Source organism: Vidua macroura, chromosome 14 (genome assembly GCF_024509145.1).
Source record: "Vidua macroura isolate BioBank_ID:100142 chromosome 14, ASM2450914v1, whole genome shotgun sequence".
NCBI classification, from domain to species: Eukaryota; Metazoa; Chordata; class Aves; order Passeriformes; family Viduidae; genus Vidua; species Vidua macroura.
In genome coordinates, this window is record NC_071584.1 from 3,504,791 (window position 1) to 3,525,773 (window position 20,983).

At 38.9% G+C, this 20,983-nt stretch overlaps 1 protein-coding gene and 1 long non-coding RNA gene across 3 annotated transcripts in view; one reads left to right on the forward strand and one right to left on the reverse strand.

Moving 5' to 3' along the window:
• Window positions 1–20,983, forward strand: part of LOC128814227 (uncharacterized) — a 152,721-nt gene that overhangs the window by 3,826 nt on the left and 127,912 nt on the right. The window lies entirely within an intron of this gene.
• On the reverse strand, window positions 4,631–12,805 carry LOC128814225 (homeobox protein CDX-4-like). Its single transcript, XM_053989848.1, has 3 exons — window positions 12,376–12,805; window positions 7,285–7,430; window positions 4,631–4,837 (listed from the first exon to the last, which is right to left on the reverse strand). Exons 1-3 carry the CDS (start codon window positions 12,803–12,805, stop codon window positions 4,631–4,633), a joined length of 783 nt encoding a protein of 260 aa, XP_053845823.1.

The following is a 20,983-nucleotide window of genomic DNA, read 5'->3' on the forward strand; positions in this document are numbered from 1 at the left end:
TCCCACTGATCAATATTTAGAAGTTAATTAATAAACCAAATTTACAAAGTGGTGCTACGCTGAGTGTCAGCAGGAGCAGTTTGTGCCAGAGGCCCTTCTTGATGAAGTATTTCTGGACAGTGGGACTGAGGAGAGCAGTTCTGCCAAAGCTTTGGCATCTCTCAGGATTGTCATAAGAATCGAGATGGTTCAGATAAATGTCAGAAGGGGTTTGCTGGCTACTGGAATTAGGCAGGTGTGTGATGCAGAGTTTTCTTTTGTTATCAGCATGGTGTTAAAGGGGCTCACTACCTTGCAAATTGGAACCACCAGTCAATCAGCTGAATTCAAAGAGTGATAGTTTTCTATTTACATACACTGAAAAACAGGAGACTTGGAGAGCTTGGGGAAGAGACCCACTGGGTGCAAAAGATGGCATTTGATTTATTATTATTTTAATTGCTTAACAGTGCTAAGGGAGAGTATAACTAAAGTCCCTGGAACAGTCTTCAAAGGAAGAAAGATAAATATTGAAAAATGTTATTTATAGCCTTTAGTGTTTCATCCATGTAAATACAAATTGAAATACAGGGGCTGATCACATCTGCTGAAGTTTCTCCTTCACAGAAGCAATGCTGAAGAGTCAAACACAGCTGCCCAGAAAATGGTGGAATGCAAGGACTGTGACTGTGGTGCCTCTATCCAAGTGCACATCCTGATCTCGTGTTCCCATGCTGGCAGAGCATGACCAGGGATGGGCTCCTGCCAGGCCGGCCTGGAGTCCTTAAGGGGCCTTTGAAATGTGCCAGCATGGAGTGCTCAATTTATATTTTGGTTTGGGATGATGTTTTCTGGCTCATGGTATAGCTGTGACATGAAGTGCCTAAAGCCTGCAAGAGGCAGGCTAAGGATTTTCTTTGAGCTGCTTGCCATTTTCCCCTTTCTCTGGCTGTCCTGAGGTGACTTTTTGCTGCTTGTATCCCCAACTGTCTGTTCTGTTAATGCTAGCTGTTAAGTTCTGCACCTTTAAAACTAGTTCAGAGAGCAAAGGGAGAAAGAAGAAGTGAGTTTTTTGTCAGAAATTGCACTTGCTGTCCAGCATCCTTCTTCTAGACTGTCGGCTGCAGTGGACAGCAGGAGAGAGCTCTCCTTTGCTTTTTAGTTAGCTTTTTTGCTAGCTAAGGCAGAGAAGTTCCCCAAACTGTGGTTTTTATTTTTCTTAGAACTGTTCAAACCTGCTCTAGACTAAAAACCCAGAAAACCACCAAAATGTCACACCTGTAGCCCACCAGGCAGAGACGCTGCATTCCAGTGCCAGAGGGACTGATAACTGACTGAGTGAGCCAAGCTTCACCTCTCAAAAACGACTTTCTTTGTCATGTCTTCAAAACGGCGAGAAGATTGGTTGTTTTGTATTGTTCATTTTTTATGTTAGTAACTACTTCACCTATTAAATAAACAGGTTTTTTCCCCACTTTTCTCCAAAGAAATCTTTTTCAAAACCCATTAAAAGGACTTATATTTTCTTTCTAAAAAACCCCAACTCAAAAGTTTCCTCCAAAATTTGCCCTAAACCAGGACACTGGCTTCTCAGCCTCCTGAGCTGATACTCTGCAGTTAATCACTCTCTGATGGAGTTTACTAAAAAATATCCCGATTATTCTAAAAGAGTTTAATATTTTTTTTCTTAGATTATTTTGAGAAACAGCTGTGCCACTGCATTTAGGTTGAGAGGAACATTATGATCCATATTGGGGGTAGTTATGCACAGCAACAGATAAGGGGAATAACTTCTTACTTGACTTAACTGTAGTCAGAGAAGATAATCTGATCCACTCTGTAGGCTTAGAAATCATTTTCTAGTAGATGAAAGAAACTCTCCCCTAAGTATTTATTAACATATGCTTGGGATACATTTCAAACACATCTGATGGATAAAATTCAGGATTAAGATCAAGAAAAAGGGAAACAGTTTTTATTGACAAGACTGATACTAAACATGCCAGAAGAGGTGCTTTGTATCTCATTCCAACTCTAAAAACATCTAAAATGGGCTCATTTAGAGTGATTCCTTCATCAGCTGTGGTTATTCTGAGTGCAGTCAGTGGCTTCAGTGGCTCCTCTGAGCAGTTTGTCAGGGCAGGGTGCTGTTTCCTGACTTCCTGGAGCTTGATTAGAATCTGCAAGATGATGATTTGAATATGTTGAATATGAACCTGGTAAATAATCTGTTTAATTTCAATTTTGTCATAAATGAGGAGGGAAATCTGAAGCAATGCATTTCAGATACACAAATATAATGAATGGTCTGTTGTGTGGTATAGCTGTACTTGCCATTCCTCCTTGTTGATATGAAAACTGATCAGAGAAAAAAAATCTGAAAACTAGAAGTTTTCTTTCTCTCCATTTCTGTGCCAGTGCTAAGCCTCACAAAAGCCCTCTCCTGGTTTCCATAGAAATGGCCTGTCTGCTGATTGGAGGTAAAGGTTCACTTCCTTTTTTTCTTGTATATCTAAAGTCTGAGTTTCCTCAGAGATTGTTTTATCCTCTACATCCTTCATGTATAGAAGGGCAACCCAGGTAGAGGGGCTGGTGGAACTGGGGAAACTTCCTCTCCCAAGGAAAAAAACAGATTTATTTGACTGAAGAGCGGAGAAAAAAGGCTTGTGTGTGTCATATGTGCATTTCTGTGCATCTGAACAGAACCAGCTCTGTGTGTGCATGCTCCACAATGTGCTCTTGCTCCTATAATGTCCCTGTGATCCCACTGGAACATCAGCGAGCAGATTTAGGAGATCCTGAGTTAAAGCCATGCAGATGTAGTCTCAATTTCTCATTGGGCTGAGTTTTATAACTATTTATATACACAAGATTTTCTGTTTACAGTTTGTTTGCATTAGAATACACCCATTTCTTTGAACCATATGATAGGAGAGGACTAGAAAATGTATTGGAGAACCACCCACAAAATGTTTACAGTGAGTAAGGTCTTAATCTATGCTACAGGATTTCTTCCTAGTTTAGTTTGAGACATTTATGTCCACAAAGATAAAATTCAGAATTTAGTTCTGATGAGTGTTATTCTTGTAACTTCCAATAAAATTGCTTTCATGGAGTTACTCTAACAGAGTTATTTTAAAAATAAATGGGGAATCATAAGGCATATCCTCAAATTTGTTATCTAGTGTTTTGAATCCAGATGATGAGAGCTTTGACAATTCTGTCCATGGTGTTCAGTGCATTACTGATGCTCATTGACATGAAGAAAAGCAGAATTTATTCTGCTGTTTCTGAGAGCAAGAGTTTGATGTTGCTGAAATAAGTGATACATGATTTTCATAATGCTGTTTTCTGTTTGTGTTCTGCTTTTTTCCCTTTTTATTACTTTTGCTCCCCTTGACATTTTCAGGAATATTGAATCTTCCCAATAGAGCTGTTTACTTCTTTACTAGCAAAAATGTCATCTTAAGAAATTCCAAAGAACAGTACTACTGAAGGGCTTGGGGATTCTTTTAGTGCTTTGGGTTTTCTTTCTACTTTTGCCAGACTCATCACTTGTCTTTCAGATACCATTTCTACCTCTCACCTGCCAACATGGAGCAGTAATTAAAGCAAACCCCACTGTGATCATGTCCTTTATTTGTGCTCTTTCAGGAGTGCCCACGAAGTGAACATTTCTTTTGTGATTGCTCAGCTGCAGGTGACAACTTCAAAATACCCTCTCAGCTACTTTGGGAGAGTTGTTGCCTTCAGCCCCAAATAAGTGTCAGGGATAAAATCAGTGGCCTGAGACTGCTCCTGTTTCACTTCCAATGTTTAAAGACATCAAGCAAATTCTTTATTTCCTTTTGGTGGTTTGCTTGTAGTAACAGTTCTGTTTCCATTCCATTTGTGCTCGGATTTTTGAGCAATAATATGTGCAGTCCTAGAAGATTGAGGTAATACTCGTCTTCCAAATTTTCTGGCATTTCCTAATGTACATGAGAAATTGCTGCATTTCTTACAGTGGAACAAATCTTGGCAGGTTTGGCATATTCTATATCTGTAACTATTGCTTGAATACAATTGCATAGGACAGAGATTACCTGTGTTATTTAATTAAATGCAATATATTGGTATAGCAACATTATTATGTTCCTTGAGCATTTAAAAGTGTTTTAAATGGTTTTGCTGCTTTCAAAAAGTAGCATCCTTTTCAGTTCATTTAAGTGTAAATATTTATTAACATCTACAGTTTCCTCTAATTATATAAATGGAACAAACCAAACACACCCAGATTGTTGTATTTTCTGCAATAGGACTCTATTTTATAATCAGGTCTCTTAGTTTTCTGTGTATATATATGATCAGACTAGAACTACCTGTACTGAATTTTCAGCTGTATCGTTCTTTGTGTCAGTGTCTGAAGAAAATTACCTGCTAGCAAAGATACCGAGAGATGAATCCTAGCAGCACAAAGTCCCTGAGATTTTCACAATAATTAAAATATTTTGGTTATAGGCTCAGATTTCCTGCTTAGAAATCAGCACTCTGAAGGCAGATAAATGAGAATGGTCCCTTGCAAAGTTGAGTTTACAAGGCGGGGGGTGGCAGTGGTGGAGAAATCCATTCTTGTTTTTTCTTTTTTCCTGTTTTGTTTTTTTCCCTCTGTTCATTCTGAAACTATGACTTGATGAATGTCATTAGGCTGTAATCCATTTATTCCATGTGGTGGTGGGAACAGAGAATTTGACAGTTCATTTGGACTGAGTGAACCAGAGTCACTCTGAGCTGAGCCCCCGCTGCCATCAAACTGCGAGATTTTCTTCTTGATCATTTTTCTCTCTTTTGCTCGGCGATTCTGGAACCAGATTTTCACCTGGGGCATTATAAATGATACCTGATTAATTCAAAGTGCTGCTCAACCTTTTACAGTAATCATAGCAATGGAAATGTAGGTAGGTTCAAAAACACTTTAAAAAACTCAAAACTCAAAGCAGACAAACAAAAAACCATGAGGCCAAAAAGCCCCAAAGCTAAAAGCAAACCAAGAAATCCTCCAGAAACAAAATACTGAATTTGTGCAGTAAAAAGATTTTGCATTATTCTGTATTAATTTTTGGCATAATAACCAATGGAAAATTGATTTTTTCTTTCTTCATTTCTTTTTTTGCTTGGGCCTGGTGTAAAGTGAACACACTGTGTTATATTTAGGAACACAGAAATCAATAAACTCATTGAGACTCAGGCCACAGAGTTCATAATTTCAGCTTTGCCATTGTCATAATTTAGGAAGCTGCAATTATGGATTAATTGTGAAGATTTCTTTATTATCTATGTTACAGATTAATTCAAAGCCAAGTAGTGAGGGTTCTTTTTCTTCATTTATGTTGTGAGTGATTTTTGTGTGTGCATATACTCTTATGTATTTAAAAGCTTTGATTGTTTTTATTATTGGAATATATATTTAAACATGTATTTTACAGATACATATTTACGGCTATATGCATAAATAGATATATCAGCATTACTTAAAGACAGTCCATTTCCCAGGTCCATTGTGCAGGTGAAAGACTTATCTCTATTGTCTTTCCTTATGTGAATGAGGAGGAACTTCTATATGTGTTTTCCTGCTTGCTAACTATGTTCTTAATTCCCTGTATGTGTTACAGCCTTTAAGGTGTGTTGAATACAATACAATATCGAAAGTTGTAATCTTGCTTTGTATTAAACATCTCAGTGGTTTATGTTTATTTTTTACTGCCTCCCTGGTATTGGCATGAAGAAGCATTTAGCTTTGTCTGTGCTGTGGAAATGCTGATCAATTATGTATTTTGTCTATATTATACTTGAAGGAACTTTACCAGATAAAAATGGGCTGGCATTAGGAGCCGCAGCTCTGTAAAAGGAAACTGCTGATTTTCTGCAGGATCACTGGTGACTCCAGGCATGTCTGTGTTCTAAATCAGCCAGCTTGCATAACATTAAGGTGGTGGTTGCAAATCTCTCATAATTGCAGTTCTCTGAAAATTTTCCAGTGCAGCTCTATCCTACTGTGTGACAAACTTTAGTCCTTCCATGATAAACTTGTTTTTTGTTGTTCCTGCCTGGAAGCACTCACAGTCTGTGCAGTGCACTCTGTACCATTTTGGTCAGGGACTGAGCATCATTGCACTAACATATTTTTATGAAATCCCAGTGCTTGATCCTAAAGCACCACTGATTGTCTCTGGATTCCTATGCTTCCACCCTCCATTGGTCCCTCATTATTCCATGCTCTTCCACAGACTCAGTGCAGAATCAGAGGAAGCCACTGAAAAGAGAACCATTTTAAGAGACCCGAATGTGTATATTTAGAAAGAACAAAAGCTTGTAAAATTCTAAGAAAGATCTCTAGTTAATATTTACCTCAGGGCAATAATCTGGTTTTTAAATGAGATGACTAATTCAGTATCACCAAATCTGTCCTTCTCCTCCAGCTGTAGCAGAACCATTGCAATTCTGGAGGCTCAGATCCAGCAGTTATTATTTCCACACACTGCAGAGCTGTGCTTGGGAGAAGTGCTCTCCAACACAGGGATTTTAGGGAATTCTCTCCTGAATTCCTGTAGTGTCTGTATGAACATGGCTAATGTAGCTGTGCCCTGCTCAGGAGCCTGGCTTTATCCAGGACTGAGATTAAATATGTACTAGACATGAGTGAAGGCAGAGCTGCTCTCCAAGGGAGCAATGATCCGAGTATGCGCTTGAACATTCTCTGGATGGGTAGTCTTGGCTACACGTATGTGTGGCAAAAAGAGATCCTGACTTGAAAATCCAAGGCTGTAAAACCCCCTGAATATGCTGAAATCTGACAGAGGAAGAATGTGGCCTGTGGAAATTGTGGCAATATGTTTGTAACAAAAAACCCCATAGCTGTTTCATTGGATTGAGTTTTAATTTTTCCTGTCTTCCACCCGAAATATATCAAATGCTTTGGATTTTTTGCTGGCCATTATTTGGTGGGACTTCAAGAAGAAATAAAACTATGAATGTTGTAACTCTTGGGACCATAACTAAAACCCTGTTAAGCTGAAGTGTTTAAATTCCAGCTGGCTAGCAAGCTAGAAAGTAATACTAACTACTTTTTAAAGTATAAGTTAACTCCTAATGTTGAGTTCCATATAACTGGAGGGTTCTGTCAAATTAGCCTGTTAATACCTGTGGGGTTGTGTAGTGGATTCTCTATGTGTCAAATGCAGAGAGGCAGGAGGTGGCTGCTGCTGTGTCCCCTGGCAGTGGCAGTGCCTGGGCACTGTGGGCACACCTGAGGGGTGCTCTCTGTACCTGTCTTTCGGAGAGTCCCAGGTTTGCTGCGAGTTCTGACTTCCTCCTGATTGTAATGTATCTGTTGCAGTGAAATTCCTTCTCTAATTCCAGTCTCTGGTGATCTGTGTAAACAACCCGGTACTTTTCTTTTGTTCTTGTTTTACCTGGTAGAAAAGAAGGATTATTCATATATTGAGTTGGATTTTCCATAGCAGCTTGCAAACATCTCAGGCATTTCCCAGACATTAATTAAACTACAGAATACTTGCATGGGATTGTTTGCTGTGGTACAGGGGAGGAATAGAGGTGCAGGGTGAAGTAACAGTGTTGGTTACCATAACTGTCCTTCCCTCTTTATTTTCCCTCTCTGTAAACATATATTTAAATGTGAAGCTCTTAAGTGATAAACACCCTGAAGCATCTTAAATAATTCATAGCAGTACAGAATTGGTGCTGGCTATATTAATCTCAAAGGAGTTTCATTTCAGTGCTCACTGAAGTGACTTCTGTGTCTGTGAGAACATAAATACCCAGGATTTCAAGACTGAGCTTCAGTCACAATTTGTGCAGTTGTACCATGGCCTAATTCTTTATCTGAGTTTCTAAAGATTGCTTCTGTAGCACAAAGAGATGTCCTACTAGAGATGTTTTTCCTTTCTTGTGTGGCCATAGGATAAACTTAGAAGTTCAAGACTAATTTAATGTACTTTTTCAAAAAGGTCCAGTCTTGCAAGGTGCTGAGTGCCTGTAGAATATTCCTGAGGGTACTCTGTGCTGGGCTTCCCTTTAGAGTTGAAGGTACTTGACAATTTGTAAGATGAGGCAATAAAATCTTGTAAAAGGATTTCAGGATCGTCCTCTTTCTAATGTATAAAAGAAATATTCTTAGATATATGAGATAAATACTGTTATGAGAAGCATCACTAACTATTTAGAATGTATCTCTCATTTAATATAATTTTTAAGCAATTCTTCATGTAATAATAATCCAGAGAGATCAGTTTTCAACTTATTTGTTCTCCTTTGCACTTTCAACAGCCAACTAGATAGTTTTCCTTTTTTCTTCTGATCTTCCCAGTTTTTTTTTGATGTGAGTTTTCTGGGACAAACTGTAGGACAAAGACTCCTTTAAAGTGGTTCCCTAAAATCCATTGAGGTGTTAAGATGAAGCACACGCCACACAAAGGAGCGACAAGGAGATCTTATCAAGAACCCCTTTCACATTCAGAAACACAAGCCAATTGGTTTGGAATTTACAAGCCCTAAACAAATGTCAGACGCTTTCATCTTAGCAGAAGAAAAAGGGACAGAAATAGATGAAGGAATATTTTTTCCTCAGTTCTCTTTAATTTTGGGAGGACAGACTGGGATATTTTTATCTGAAGGTAGACATAGCTGAAATAAGCATAATTAGGGATTTTTTCTCAAATCCTATGCCACTTCAACTTCCAGCATGGAAGAATTTCCTGCCTAAATTTGCAGGCCTAAATCACTCAACTAAGTTTACTTTTTTCATGGTACAAATCGTTGGCTTTGAAATATTTGCCCTCAGTGATAGTTCTAATGCTAACAGTAGTATAGATATTCAGGTTTCTTGTAAACTGAGGGCTTAGAGGGAATCTTTGAAAACAAGTTAAAATTCAACAAGGTTATTCCGGCCTCTCTATAATCAGCAAATATAACCATGATTTGAGGGGGTGGAGAAAAGGAGTAGTTTTCCCCATTCCCCTTGGTCATAAAATTCACAGAGTATTTCTTCTGAAGACAATAAAGCTGGGAGAAGGCCTCTTTATTTGCTGTGAAAATCATCACCCTTTCCGGCAATATAACTCCTGAAGAAAAGAGGGAGAAGGAAGAGACAGGACTGCATATCAAAGCAAAGTGAAGTGTTAAAAGGGTCTGTTGCCTCAATATGACAGATAGGCCTCAAAACCTCAGACAATGTAGGCCAGTGGAAAATACATGTCACAACTAATTTACAAAGAAAAATAAATTAGCATTAAAGCAGGGGCCTGGCCTTTTTTCCTGCTATTCTCTTTTGCTTTCTGGCCATGTTTCTGCTGTACTGTAATCTGAATTACTTGTACATCACAGCTTGTTTAAACAAAGACATAAAATGTCTTGACTATAGTTTTAAAAAAATCCTGTGGCTGAGCTTGCAATGTACAAAAATCATGTTGATCTTTTGTTTAGTCCTGTTAAAGTCCCTTCTCTTTCTGAGAAGGGTTACTCCTAGATGAAGTTTCAAAACCTTTTTCTAGGCCCTTTAGATACCTTTTCAGTAAGTATTACACTTTGAAGTTTTTTTTTTTTTTTCTCTCAGAAAATGCACATCTTACCCTTTTGATTACACAGAGTTTAGAAAATAATTGGAAGTTCTGCTCTAGCATAACTGAAGTGGATGGCAGATTTTATCATAGATTTTCAGTAAAACCAGGATCAGACTGTCAGGAATTCTTTAGATGTTCTTTTCCTCACTTGGAGGGCCTGACTGGGAAGGTCTCTTTACCAAGTCGTCTCTGGACTACTTTCCATGTTTGTTTTTTTAAAAATTTCTTTTTGCCTTGTGTATTTGTGTATAATGTTTGTGTGTTTGAAGTAAAACCAGGGTTGGTTCTGAATATACGGTTATGGTCCTTTAGTCAGAGGATGTTTCGTTTCAAATCACATTTTATCTGTTGAAAGGACAGAGTACTTCTGTCTTTGATCTTGTTTCATCCTGAAGATTGACTTGATCAGGTAAATTTTCATTTCACTTTACCTGCAATTGAATTTTGTTTTGTATCAAATGCTAAATAAGAATATTGAATTGGAATGTAGTGTATTTAATAGAGTCTAAACAAAGAGGAAACACTTCCCACTGACATCTCCTCACTCAGAATAATTCCCACTGTCTTTAGGACAGTATTTCAAGAGGCTCTCTCATCTAATTAGATGTGTTGTGGTTTCTGTTACTCCATTCTGCTCACATACATTGATGTGTGTACACACTGGTGGAGTTAAAGACATACATGTTTATGCATAGAAATGAATTTGTAGAGTTTAGGGCTGTAATTTGTGGATTTTAAAGCAATGAACTTTATTAAGTAGTGATAACATTGAAGGAGAGGAACCAGTAGCTACTTTGATAACCCAAATAATATTATGGCAATACGGAAAAACAGCAAGTGTGTTTCAAAGAGGGGTTATAATGGCATCAAGTCAGTTTTCTTCTAGAGAAAACATAGATAAGGTGGTACAGAGCAGTGCATAATTTTAGCCTTGTAATTTATTTGAATTCTCTTCCATTTACCACAATTTTTTCTGTATCGGGATTAAAATTTTCAGGTTTTTTTTTTTTTTTTTAAATACCATTGAAAAGCTAAATCTCTTTGGTACTTTTCTTGTTTTGCACAATTACCACGTTTGTGCTTTACTCTCACGATCTCTTTTTTTAAGGTGGGTTGATGCCTTGCCCTCACTTCTGTGAAGTCCTCGGCTGTTTTTAACACTTCAAAGGATTGGGTTCTAGGAATGCACAGCCTCAGGACATGCAGCTATTGATGGGCTCTGTTCCACCTGTCCCGAATGGTTCATAAAGTATTTCAGAATGTGTGTAAATCCTCTGTAAGCACTTTTGAGAATGGAGATGAATTTAGGCCCAAAACAGTGTCTCTGAATTGCAGATATATTTTATAAATTTGGACAAGCATATGAGAAACCTTTCAGGGTCTTCCAAGACTGTTCAATAAGTGTAAAGCAAGGATTTAGATTTTGAAAGTGTGTTAAACTTTAAGAATGTTATTCTTCAAGAATGCCACACATTGAAAATTCAGTGCCAACATGACACAGCCAGGGCTGCCTCATTGACATTCAGTAGTCTCAGCTGAATTTGATCTACACTCAAGTCTTGCATCACTTCTACACCTGGCAATCTCCAATGATGTTAATGAAGTTACTGGGATTTACATGAGTATACAGAATGGGGGAAAGCAGACTGAATCTGCCTGGCTTTGAAGGGCTTTGTAGAGGCTAAAAGTGGCAGGAGAGCATTGTGATATCCTAATGTTCACCAGCATTTTATATTTAGTAACAGAGGCAAAACAATGGGTGCCTGCTTTATAATTAAGAAACAATTACCAGGCTAATTTTGCTCCTGAGTAACAACCATTTGAAGGAGGATTCTGTCTGAAGCAGCAGTGCAGATTTTCTGTGTCTTCTAAGATTGCTCCAATTGTAATTGCTCTGCTTTCTTTTGAGCATTTCTTTGATGCTCCCTAACACACACTTATTACTTTTAACTTGAAAAACAGATTTAGCAAACCTTGCTACACCCAGTTTCCACCTTGGGAATATACATGGAAACATTCATCTGGCATGCAGCTTGTGGCAAGACGAGGCACATCAGTGAGTGCCACTTGCAGAAAATAGATTTCTAATTGTGTAATTGTGGAAGCTGAAAAATTCTGGCATGTAAGGAAAGTAAAACTGATGTGAAATTAAATTAAAAGGAAGCTTAACCAAGGAATTATGTGATCTGCGAACAAAATAGTCTATGCTGATTGTTTGAGTCAGATTGCTTCTCTAGGAATATTTGTGTTCACCTAATAAATCTGGGCAGAAAAGTATGAGACACAGGAAAATTGCAGAAAATTGCATAATCACTGCAGTTAGATCAGAGCACATGGTTTTCTTTATAATTACTGAGAAGTCTGTAAGGTTTAAAAAGATCAACCTGATTATATATTGATATCTCCCCTGCAGCACAAAATAACTATGTAGTATTTCTGTCTGTAACTGTTAAATGTGGCTGCATTGCTCCATAACACCTCTATGCCTATCATGTTTATCATACAAAATGCTTTACAGAATGTTCCAACAGGGATTCCTGGAGCTGAGCTCTAGCCGTGTCTGACCACATCAGCCATTCCACTACAGCGACTACAGAAAGCCTTTATGGGAGAAAGTGAAACTAGCACAAATTTAGTTAAAACTGCATTAAACAGCAGTAGGTTAAATAAATGTCATAATTGACCCACCAACCTATGTGCTTCAAGTAAAGTTAATTATTTCTAAGCTCAGTGATAGCAGAAGATGCTTTCTGAGGTTGGAAGTTGAATTTGCACTCACCAGCAGAGTTGGTTTGCACCGTTTTCCTCATCCACTCATAAGAGCTGTGCCTTTGGCTGTTGGGAGAGATTTGCTGGGCATTAATTGTATCTACAGGAGGTAACCCCGCAGCAGCAGCAGGGTGCAGGGCGCTGTAATCAGCAGAGCTGTAGGAGCCCTGGCCAGGGGACGAGCCATTGATGTGGGCAGCGGGCACGGCACTGGAAGGGCCTGGGCCGTAGGCGCTCCAGTCCTCGCGCTGGGGGCCGTAGTGGGAGCCCCAGGCTGGCGCCGGCTGCCCGTGGGTGTCCAGGGCTGGCACAGGGTGGTATCCCATGTAGTCGGAGTAGGCTGGAGCAGACACGAAGTTTTGCACGGGCAGGTTGTTGTTGGCCCTGGCAGATCCTGGGTACATGCTGGGGTCCTTCTCCAAGAGCGAGCTCACGTACATGGCTGTCCCAGACTGTAAACACGGTGTCACAACATCTTGTTCCTCAGTGTCTTCTTTTACTGCTCAAAAATATTTGTGTTTGGTTTTCCCTAATAATGCCACTCTGCTTGGAATCTTCTACTTCATCCTCTTTTATTATCAACTGTGTTACCAGGTGCTGGTGGTAATGGTTTACCAAGATCTTGTTTGACGTCAGCCCAACTGCCTGCCTCATAATTACATTTACATTCAAATGAAGGGCTGACCAACCCCACCTTGCTGCTGGTTCTGGTGCTTTCTCTTTCAGAGAACTTTTATCTATCCTATTATCCTGCCCTGATATTCAACAGCGATCCCAGTCCTGTAAGATGATGCAACAGTTGCTTGGATTTGTAACTTAAATAGTTAAAGTAAATTGTTCTTTTTTAAAAGAAATGAGAGTGGTAACTATAATAGCAATGTTTAACATTCTTCTTGCCTGAAACCTTTATTTTGTCAGGTATTATCAATCAACAAATAAATCTGTTACTCTCTTAATTTCTCTTATAATTTTAAAAAAAATCTCCTTTTTAGTCTTTAACGGATACAGTCAGTTTGAAATAATTGTAATTCAAAAACTTCAAAGTATAGAGCACCTTGTAAACAGCATGTCTTGAGTATAAATGTCTCAAAAATGTTCCTCACATTGTTGATGTTTGTAAGTGCTTTTTCCCAGAATGGGAGAGTTTAAAGCTCTGACTGTAAGACACATGTTCACACTCTCCCCATACAGAGTGATTTAAGAGATCCCTTCATCTGGTGGCCGTTGCTAACTGATAGATTTTAAAAAGCAGACAATAAATCTTCCTAACAAAGATGGTGCCAGAAGCACAAAGAAAATGACTGTAAAAAGTAGTGAAAAAAGTCTTTGATTAGGCCCAGGAATATTGTTGGCTTCTGTTTCAAGCCAACCTTTATCTGCCTCAAAGGAGGCTGGTTCCTTCCTCTGAGGCTGCTGGTTATAGTCTGCTTTCCTTGGCAGCTTGGGCCAGGGAAATCAGCAGAGAGAGACATCTGGGTTGTTAAGTTTGTGAATCAGAAGTGCCCTGATGCTGCTCTGTGACACACGGATGCTCCCTGGGTCAATGTTCGTGTCCCTCTGAGAAAAATGATTCTGAAAGTGGCTTTATATCCTGTTACTAACAGCTTGTTATTAACAGGAGAACTAAACCACACCCTAGGACTTTAGAATTGCCTCTCTGGGTTGTGTAGCTGCAATTCGTGGAGTGAATTCGCTGTATTTTTATTTTGGATGGGTTTCTTTGCAATGAGCTATTTGTAAGGGCTATGCTTGCAAAAGAGGTGCAAATTACAATGAGTTGTTTCCCTTTACAGAGGTGTGGGTTTTCATTCAGTATCCTTTGTATTTTGACACTGCTCGTATTCACACATCCCTTCTAATTCCAGCACTAAAGGATTCTAAGTGTGTACTTACAGACAGGAAAGATATTCCTCTTCTCTTTAGGACTGGGCTTTTTGGGGAAGGAATCTGCACTGAGAAGTGTAGCAAAATCTTTGTAATTAATTTTGGTACATTTACAGAATTCTACATTAAGCATTGGGATCCTCAGAATGTTGAGGCAAGTTGCATGGGACAGTGAGTGGAAAAAATAAGATCGTCTGTAATTGGTGTACCCTTATAAAAATAGACATTACAAATAAATGGAAAGAGGCTCTTATTCCCTTTATCTTGAAAGACATGGAATTGTAACACAGTTTTTGAGAGCCCACAGACTTTTTAGTACTGAATGTCATCCAAATTCAAGATGATGTGTTTCCTATATCCTTGGAATACTTATCCTGTTTGTGAGCAGTATCCCCCAGTTAAATTCCTCTGTATTGCTGAGTGTTGTGCAGGGCTGTCAGTCATAGGCAGATCCATAGGAGGGGAAGGTTTTGCCTCCATTGGCTCCATCTGCATCCACTGACAGGGTATCCATGAACATTGGCTGCTCAGAGATTTCAGCTCAGCCCTGTTGTTTGACTTCCCCCAAACACACCATTTTCACAACCCTGTGAATGATGTCATCTCATATTCTGCAGTAGATGATGGGAACATTTTAAATCCCTGGGGTTCCTCTTGCTTTATGGGTTGTCTCTGCACAGACCCCACAATTTCAGTATCACTTAATCATATTTTTTATATCTCAGAGCGTTATCCTTTATTCTCTGTTCTTCTTTTATCTTTTGTTTATGCTCCTCCTTTCCCTTTCTTGTTTTGCCTGTTCCATTATCTGAATTTTCTTCAGTTCTATTTCGATTCTTTCCAGAACATAATTAGATCAAGATACTCCGTTCGCAATTTGCTACACTGATTTGATATCAGCTAACAATAGTAAGCTTTAAATAAGGCATTTTATTTAAAAAGATTTACATAGCAGGATAAGATTGCTGAGGAGGACTGCAGATTTTTAACACCAAAGTGAGAATAAGATAACTAAAATGGCAATGTTCAAATGATCTGCACCCAGGGTCTGATATCTCCTATTTTGTGTAACAGAACAGGGTAGAGATTTGCTTGTTGTTTGCTTGTTGTCTTGTAGTTTGAGGCTATCAAAATTTTGGGGTAGCTCTGTTTTCTGAGAGCTAATGGACTGTTAATCCGAGTCTGCCTTCCCAAGGATCATTTTGTGGTCATGCTCAGCTCCTTCCTGCTCAGGCCCAGCATGTCAGCAGCTTCAGAGCCACAGAAGCACTGAACCTTCAGTGCAGTAACTTAGGCTGCAGTTCCATGGACATTTCTGGCATGGCTTTCAGGGAATACAAAAAAGAAGGGAAAAAGTGAACTGCCATTGCCTTGGACTGTGTGGGAGATGGCAGTGGGTGGAGTAAGGGTTAGGTGTGCTGCCTGTGTAAAGTGCCGGTGGAACATGGGCCCTCTCCAGACTGTCTGGGGTGGTGGGGAAGTGAAAACTGTTCTGAGGCAGTGGGCTGGACATCCAGAAAGCTCAGCCATGTGGAGTCTTGTATTTGCAGTATTTTCTGCAGAAACAGGACAGATCTGTGTGGCACCAGCAGCAGCAGTGCTGTGCTCCTTGGCAGAATTCAGAGAGATGGATTGCCAAGAAAACTGAACTCCAAGGTTGTTTTTTTTTCTTCACCTGTTCAAATGCCAGGTGTAATTTATCAACTAAACCAGTGGCCGTGGGAGTCGTCTCAGTGGTTGTTAAAGTGAAGTTTTATGTGTGTTAAATCAAATGTACTTTGAGATCTTTGGGGAAGAAAATTTTCTAGTTTTCTAACAAGTGGTTGATGAAACACTATCAATAATAACAAGTGTGGTGCTCACCACTGGAACTCTAAAGGGTTTGTTTGTACAGGCAGTGGAGATGGTGCACTATTGTATAAGAGCTATTCTAGAGAGCAATTCCACCCCAGTAATAATAACATAATCACAAACGTGCAATTAAGTGTTTTAATGACAGCTATTAAAACTGCAATTTCAGGACTACTGTTACTTTAAAACTTGCCTGTAGAACGATAACTTACATTAAAGGTGTTTACAACTTTGATAGTTTTTATTAGGAACCCTTACTCATAAAATTACTCTTCCTTTTATACGGAGATAAGAGGACAATAATCTGTCTGTCTTTGAAGCATGAAAATGATGTGAAATCTCTCTTGTTTCGGAAAATCAAAAAGTAGGTGAGCTGAATGTACCCCTTTGTGGCTCAAGTGATAGGAATAGATGTTTATTTTCTCGCCTCCAGATGACCACTGGAGCAACTCTGCAGGCTCAGGAATGCTCCTAGCCCATGCTACATGCTTGGAATTTCATGCTCAGGTATTTGTGAGGGAACTCTGTACTGCTGATTGTTCTAATGCAATTTTTGGAGGTGTTACTGACCCTATATTCAAGATGGGTTTGCATGCACATTCATTCCTCCTAAAATTCTTAGGCAGCAGTAGGAATATTGAGAAAAGGTCAGTCAGGACATAGTTTGCTGTCAGCTAAGGGCAGTTCTGTTGGGAAAAAAACCCAACTAGTGATGAAGGAAGGCAAATGGGTTTAAAATCTTAAAACACAGCTAAAGAGGTGGCTTTTGCTTTTACTGAAGCTTCAACAAACACAAAGCTTCTGAAATTTTTATTTGCCCTTTTAAATTGGACTCTTAATATACAGAACCCTACTTAGATCTCATTTTCAGGGCTTGAAATGCAAGCACGTGCACATGGCAGATGTGGCACAGCTCAGAGAGCTGAATGAGCAGTGCTGACTGAGCTGTTCTCACTTGCTGAACTGAATCTTCTGGGGAAAAGGAAGAAGGGATATAGCACAATTTCAGTTCTGCCCTGTGTCTCTGATCCCTACTGGGGATCTGTTTTTCATAAGTGAACAACAGAAGAAATAAAGATGCCAGCTGTCTGTGAAGCCTTCCTCAGTGGTATTTGGTTTAATTTCATGCTCTGAAATTTTGGTTGTTAATAAATCCTTTTGAAAAAAATGATGAAAAGTGGCTGGTAGAGAGCTGATTGTATTTACCCTTCTGTCTACCCCACTTCTTTTTCTAGCTGCTGCTAATGACTTATCTTTAATTTCTAAATGTTAAAACGTGTTTTATTAATATATTTCATGGATAAACTGCATCAGTTTTGCCAGGAAGGAATGGTCTGAAGCTAAAGGAGGGTCTTACTATTCTGAAATTGAAATGATTTAACTTCTGCTTCAAAATCAATAAGAAATCAATCAGACAGAAATAAGAGCATTCCTTACTGCTCCACAAGCAGCTTGAATTCAGCAGGAGTTACAGAGCCCGTGTGTGAACCCCAGGGCAAATCAATTCTTTAGCAGAACCATGAAAATGAGCAGCAAATCCTTGATTGCCATTGATTTGGTTCCTTCCTGAGCAGTGCAGGGCTCCTGGGCACTGAGCTGATCCCTCGTGCCCAGGTGTGGCCGGGTGGGACTGTTGGGTGCTCCCTGTGAATCCTGCAGGCATTATTTGGTCTGGGGTTTCCTGCAGGAGGTAACAAAGGAATCGATTGCCTTCCCTGTTTGCCTGCCACACGCAGCTCTCTGCTGCTGGCAGCCTGACATTTCTGCCCCACACATTTAACTCTGGGATTACTGTCCATGTAGAGTCTCTCCTGCCTTAGAGGGACTCTCTTTGCTGTGGCTTGGATGACCAAGATGTGTATTTTAATTAATCCTCTCCATTTATTGTCAGACATTTACGAACAGGATTTTTTTTTATTAGAGAATTGAAAGAATTTGTGCTCTTTGGGTATGAAAACAGCTGACAAACATTTTCATCATAAAACCTGTGCCTATTTCTTTTCCTGGTGAGTTTTGCACAATATTGTGTCCAACTAACATCCAGTGCCATCTGAAATGTGACTGTGAGTCATTTTCAGGGATGTGTCATTTCAGTGCCCCTGGACCGCCCCAGCAAACCAAACAAGGGAGCTACAGTAGAAATCTGCTTTTTAATTTTTATGGTAACATCCACAATTAATGTATTTTTGAAACTTCTCCTTGGGTAGAAGGTGACACATACTTGAGGCTCTCTCCTATGTCCCTTCATGATTGCATAACCCCTAAGCAAGAATTGAAGATTGTGTTTTAGAAATATAATTTTGAATTGTATATTTTGCTTAATTGCAAGAAGATTTGGTAGAAGGTGCTGTTTGCTTGATTTTTTTGTACCATCTAGATCACAGTTCTAGCTGGGAAACAGGGTTTAAAGTTTAGTGAATTCCTCTGAAAATGGGATATTCCTTGATAGTTCTTTTAATCACAATTAGGATTAAGGGCTTAGATATTCCTGTGATGTAGCCTAAGGTATGCTTTTCTTCTTCAAGGCACTTCCCTAACAACCAATCAATCTTCACAGTACTCTGCTTTAGTGTCCTCAGTTTTCAGATGTGATAAAAGTGATGAGTTATTTGATATACCCAAAGTCAGGAAGAAAGTGAGTATTAGCCTGAGGATGGCACCAGTATTTCATAACCCACAGTACTGCACCCAAATAATTTCAGCTGATTTGTCTGTAGTTTTCTGTCTGTCTTATTTTTATTTTGCCAGACTACAGCAAGTTAACAGCACTGCACAGGCTTCTTAGAGAAAAATCACTTCCTTTGGGGTTTGGTGGGCAACTGTTTAAAGGATTAGAGCCCATTGGAAATACTTAACTGGAGAGGTTGCTGAGAATTCTTACAAAAAAATCAAACTACTTAAACCAGCCACTGGCATAACTAGAAGGTTAATAATCTCTAAGGTATTGCCCTGGTTTATAGATACTGCTTTTGGAGCAATAAATTTTAACCTTTGAACATGTGCTTCTGCAAATAAAATCCAGCCTTATTTTGTGTACTTAACAACTTCTGATTGGAAACACATAGCAACCTATAGCAAGCATGCTTTCAGCAAACTGCAGCAGAAATTAAGCAGATCTTCAAAGTGGTCACTTATCTTCCTCAATAACTCTTCTACATGTAAACAAGATAAACCAGGTCGTTCTGCCAGATCCCACTCTCTTTGAATGATGTTTAAATAATTTTAAAGAGAAAGATGTTGTGTTCAGAAACATTTCTTAAAGTTCTTCCTTGAAGTAGAAATTTCCTTTTAGAAATGTTAATGTGAAATTAAGCTGTGTCATGAAAATGTGATTAAAATAGGTAGCTGTGTACTTGATTCTGCAGAACCCTGGGGCCAGGCTTCTGATCACTTAGCTAGAACTAGGTCTTAAGTTATTGTATATCAGTGCAAAAGACAAAGTTTCCATCTGTATTTTTACCTTTTGAAAGTCTAAATCTGGATTTTTTAATTGGTTTTTCTCTAGTCTGCGAGCACAATTCCATTTAATTGGCCAATGTGAGGATGCTTTTCCTAATGAAGCTTTTCCAGTCTCTGTTAAGTTAAATATCTGTGTATTTAACTTATCTGTGTATGTAAATATCTGTGAATAAAATCTCTAACATTTCCCTCTGCCAGCACAGGGGCTGTGCTGTGTATTTCCAGTGGGTTCCTCTTTTGGATAGACCCAATGGCTCTTTTTTGGGAGAGCACTTTGGTTGCACTGCTCATTGATGAGGATGGGAAATCCCTTTTGTTCCTGTGTGCTCTTCGCCATGTTCCTCTTTTCCTACCATGTGGAAATCAGTTGGAGACTTTCTGTTGCTGAACTTTGAGTTGCAGCTTTTTCCTCTCCCCTATTACCTGTGCTGTTGGCAGCAAATGGAGCACCATTGTGACAGGAATGAGTGGGAATTTTACAATTTTACAGTGCACCTTCTCCATTTCATTGAACTCTACCTTTGTTTAGCACTGTCTTTCTTGCAAACAAAATGATTAAATCAATTACTAAGTAGTGAAAGCTGCTGGCTCCCTGAACCATCCTGCTCTTCCCATGCTCCTCTAATTTCTCTAAACTCTTTTACCATCACTCTTCTTTTAAATTTGATATGGCAAATCAAGAACAGACTAATCATGAAAATCTGCAGGTTCGCTTCCTTCAGTAGCTGATGCACATTGCAAAATGGATATGGAAAAAGGCATTTATTTTAATGCTCTTTATATACAAAGTAATTTCACATCACCAACATTTTGATAGTCTAATAGTACTATTTGTTATAATTAAAGAACAAACCCAAGAATGTAGTGCCTAAATGACTTAATGCTCCTAAGTCTTTTTTGCAACAGTGACAGAGAGATTTCAGGGGATACCTTGATGGAAATTACTGAGGATAGGCATCCTAAATTTCTAAACTGCTTTAGACAATGAGGGTATAACTTCCCAAATCACTCATGTGCTCTAAAAATTTTCCCTTTGCAGACAAAAGTTTTGTGCATGCAACTGGGAATCATGTTGGGGAAATAAGTATCCAGATTATTCTTAAATACTGATTACCTACCAAATTCTGCTTAGTATAGAAGGGATCAGCCCTTCAGGAATTGAGATCCATACAAAAAATTCTGAGAGCTTTATTTAAGTGAAGTGTTTTGTTTGCTTTTTCTTCTATTAATTGGCTTCTCAAATTTTATTAGTGTCACAATAACTCATAAAACTGGACCAGATTTAAAGTTGCTTGGATGCAATTATTGCATCTTTATCCATGGGCTCTGCTGTCTCATGAAATGCAGTTGCTTTTTGAAACAATTATGCTTTTTAAAAAGATTTCTGCCCTGCTTTGCTCTTTCTTTTAGGATCCAGAATTAAT

Excerpts from the sequence above, each read along its gene's own strand:
- LOC128814225 (XM_053989848.1), bottom strand. The coding sequence starts at position 12,805 with ATGTACGTGAGCTCGCTCTTGGAGAAGGACCCCAGCATGTACCCAGGA. Across the intron at positions 7,431-12,375 it reads GGTGCAAACCAACTCTGCTG|GTAAAACAAGAACAAAAGAA; the intron begins GTGAGTGCAAAT and ends CTTTTCTACCAG. Across the intron at positions 4,838-7,284 it reads TGGGACTCTCCGAAAGACAG|GTGAAAATCTGGTTCCAGAA; the intron begins GTACAGAGAGCA and ends ATAATGCCCCAG.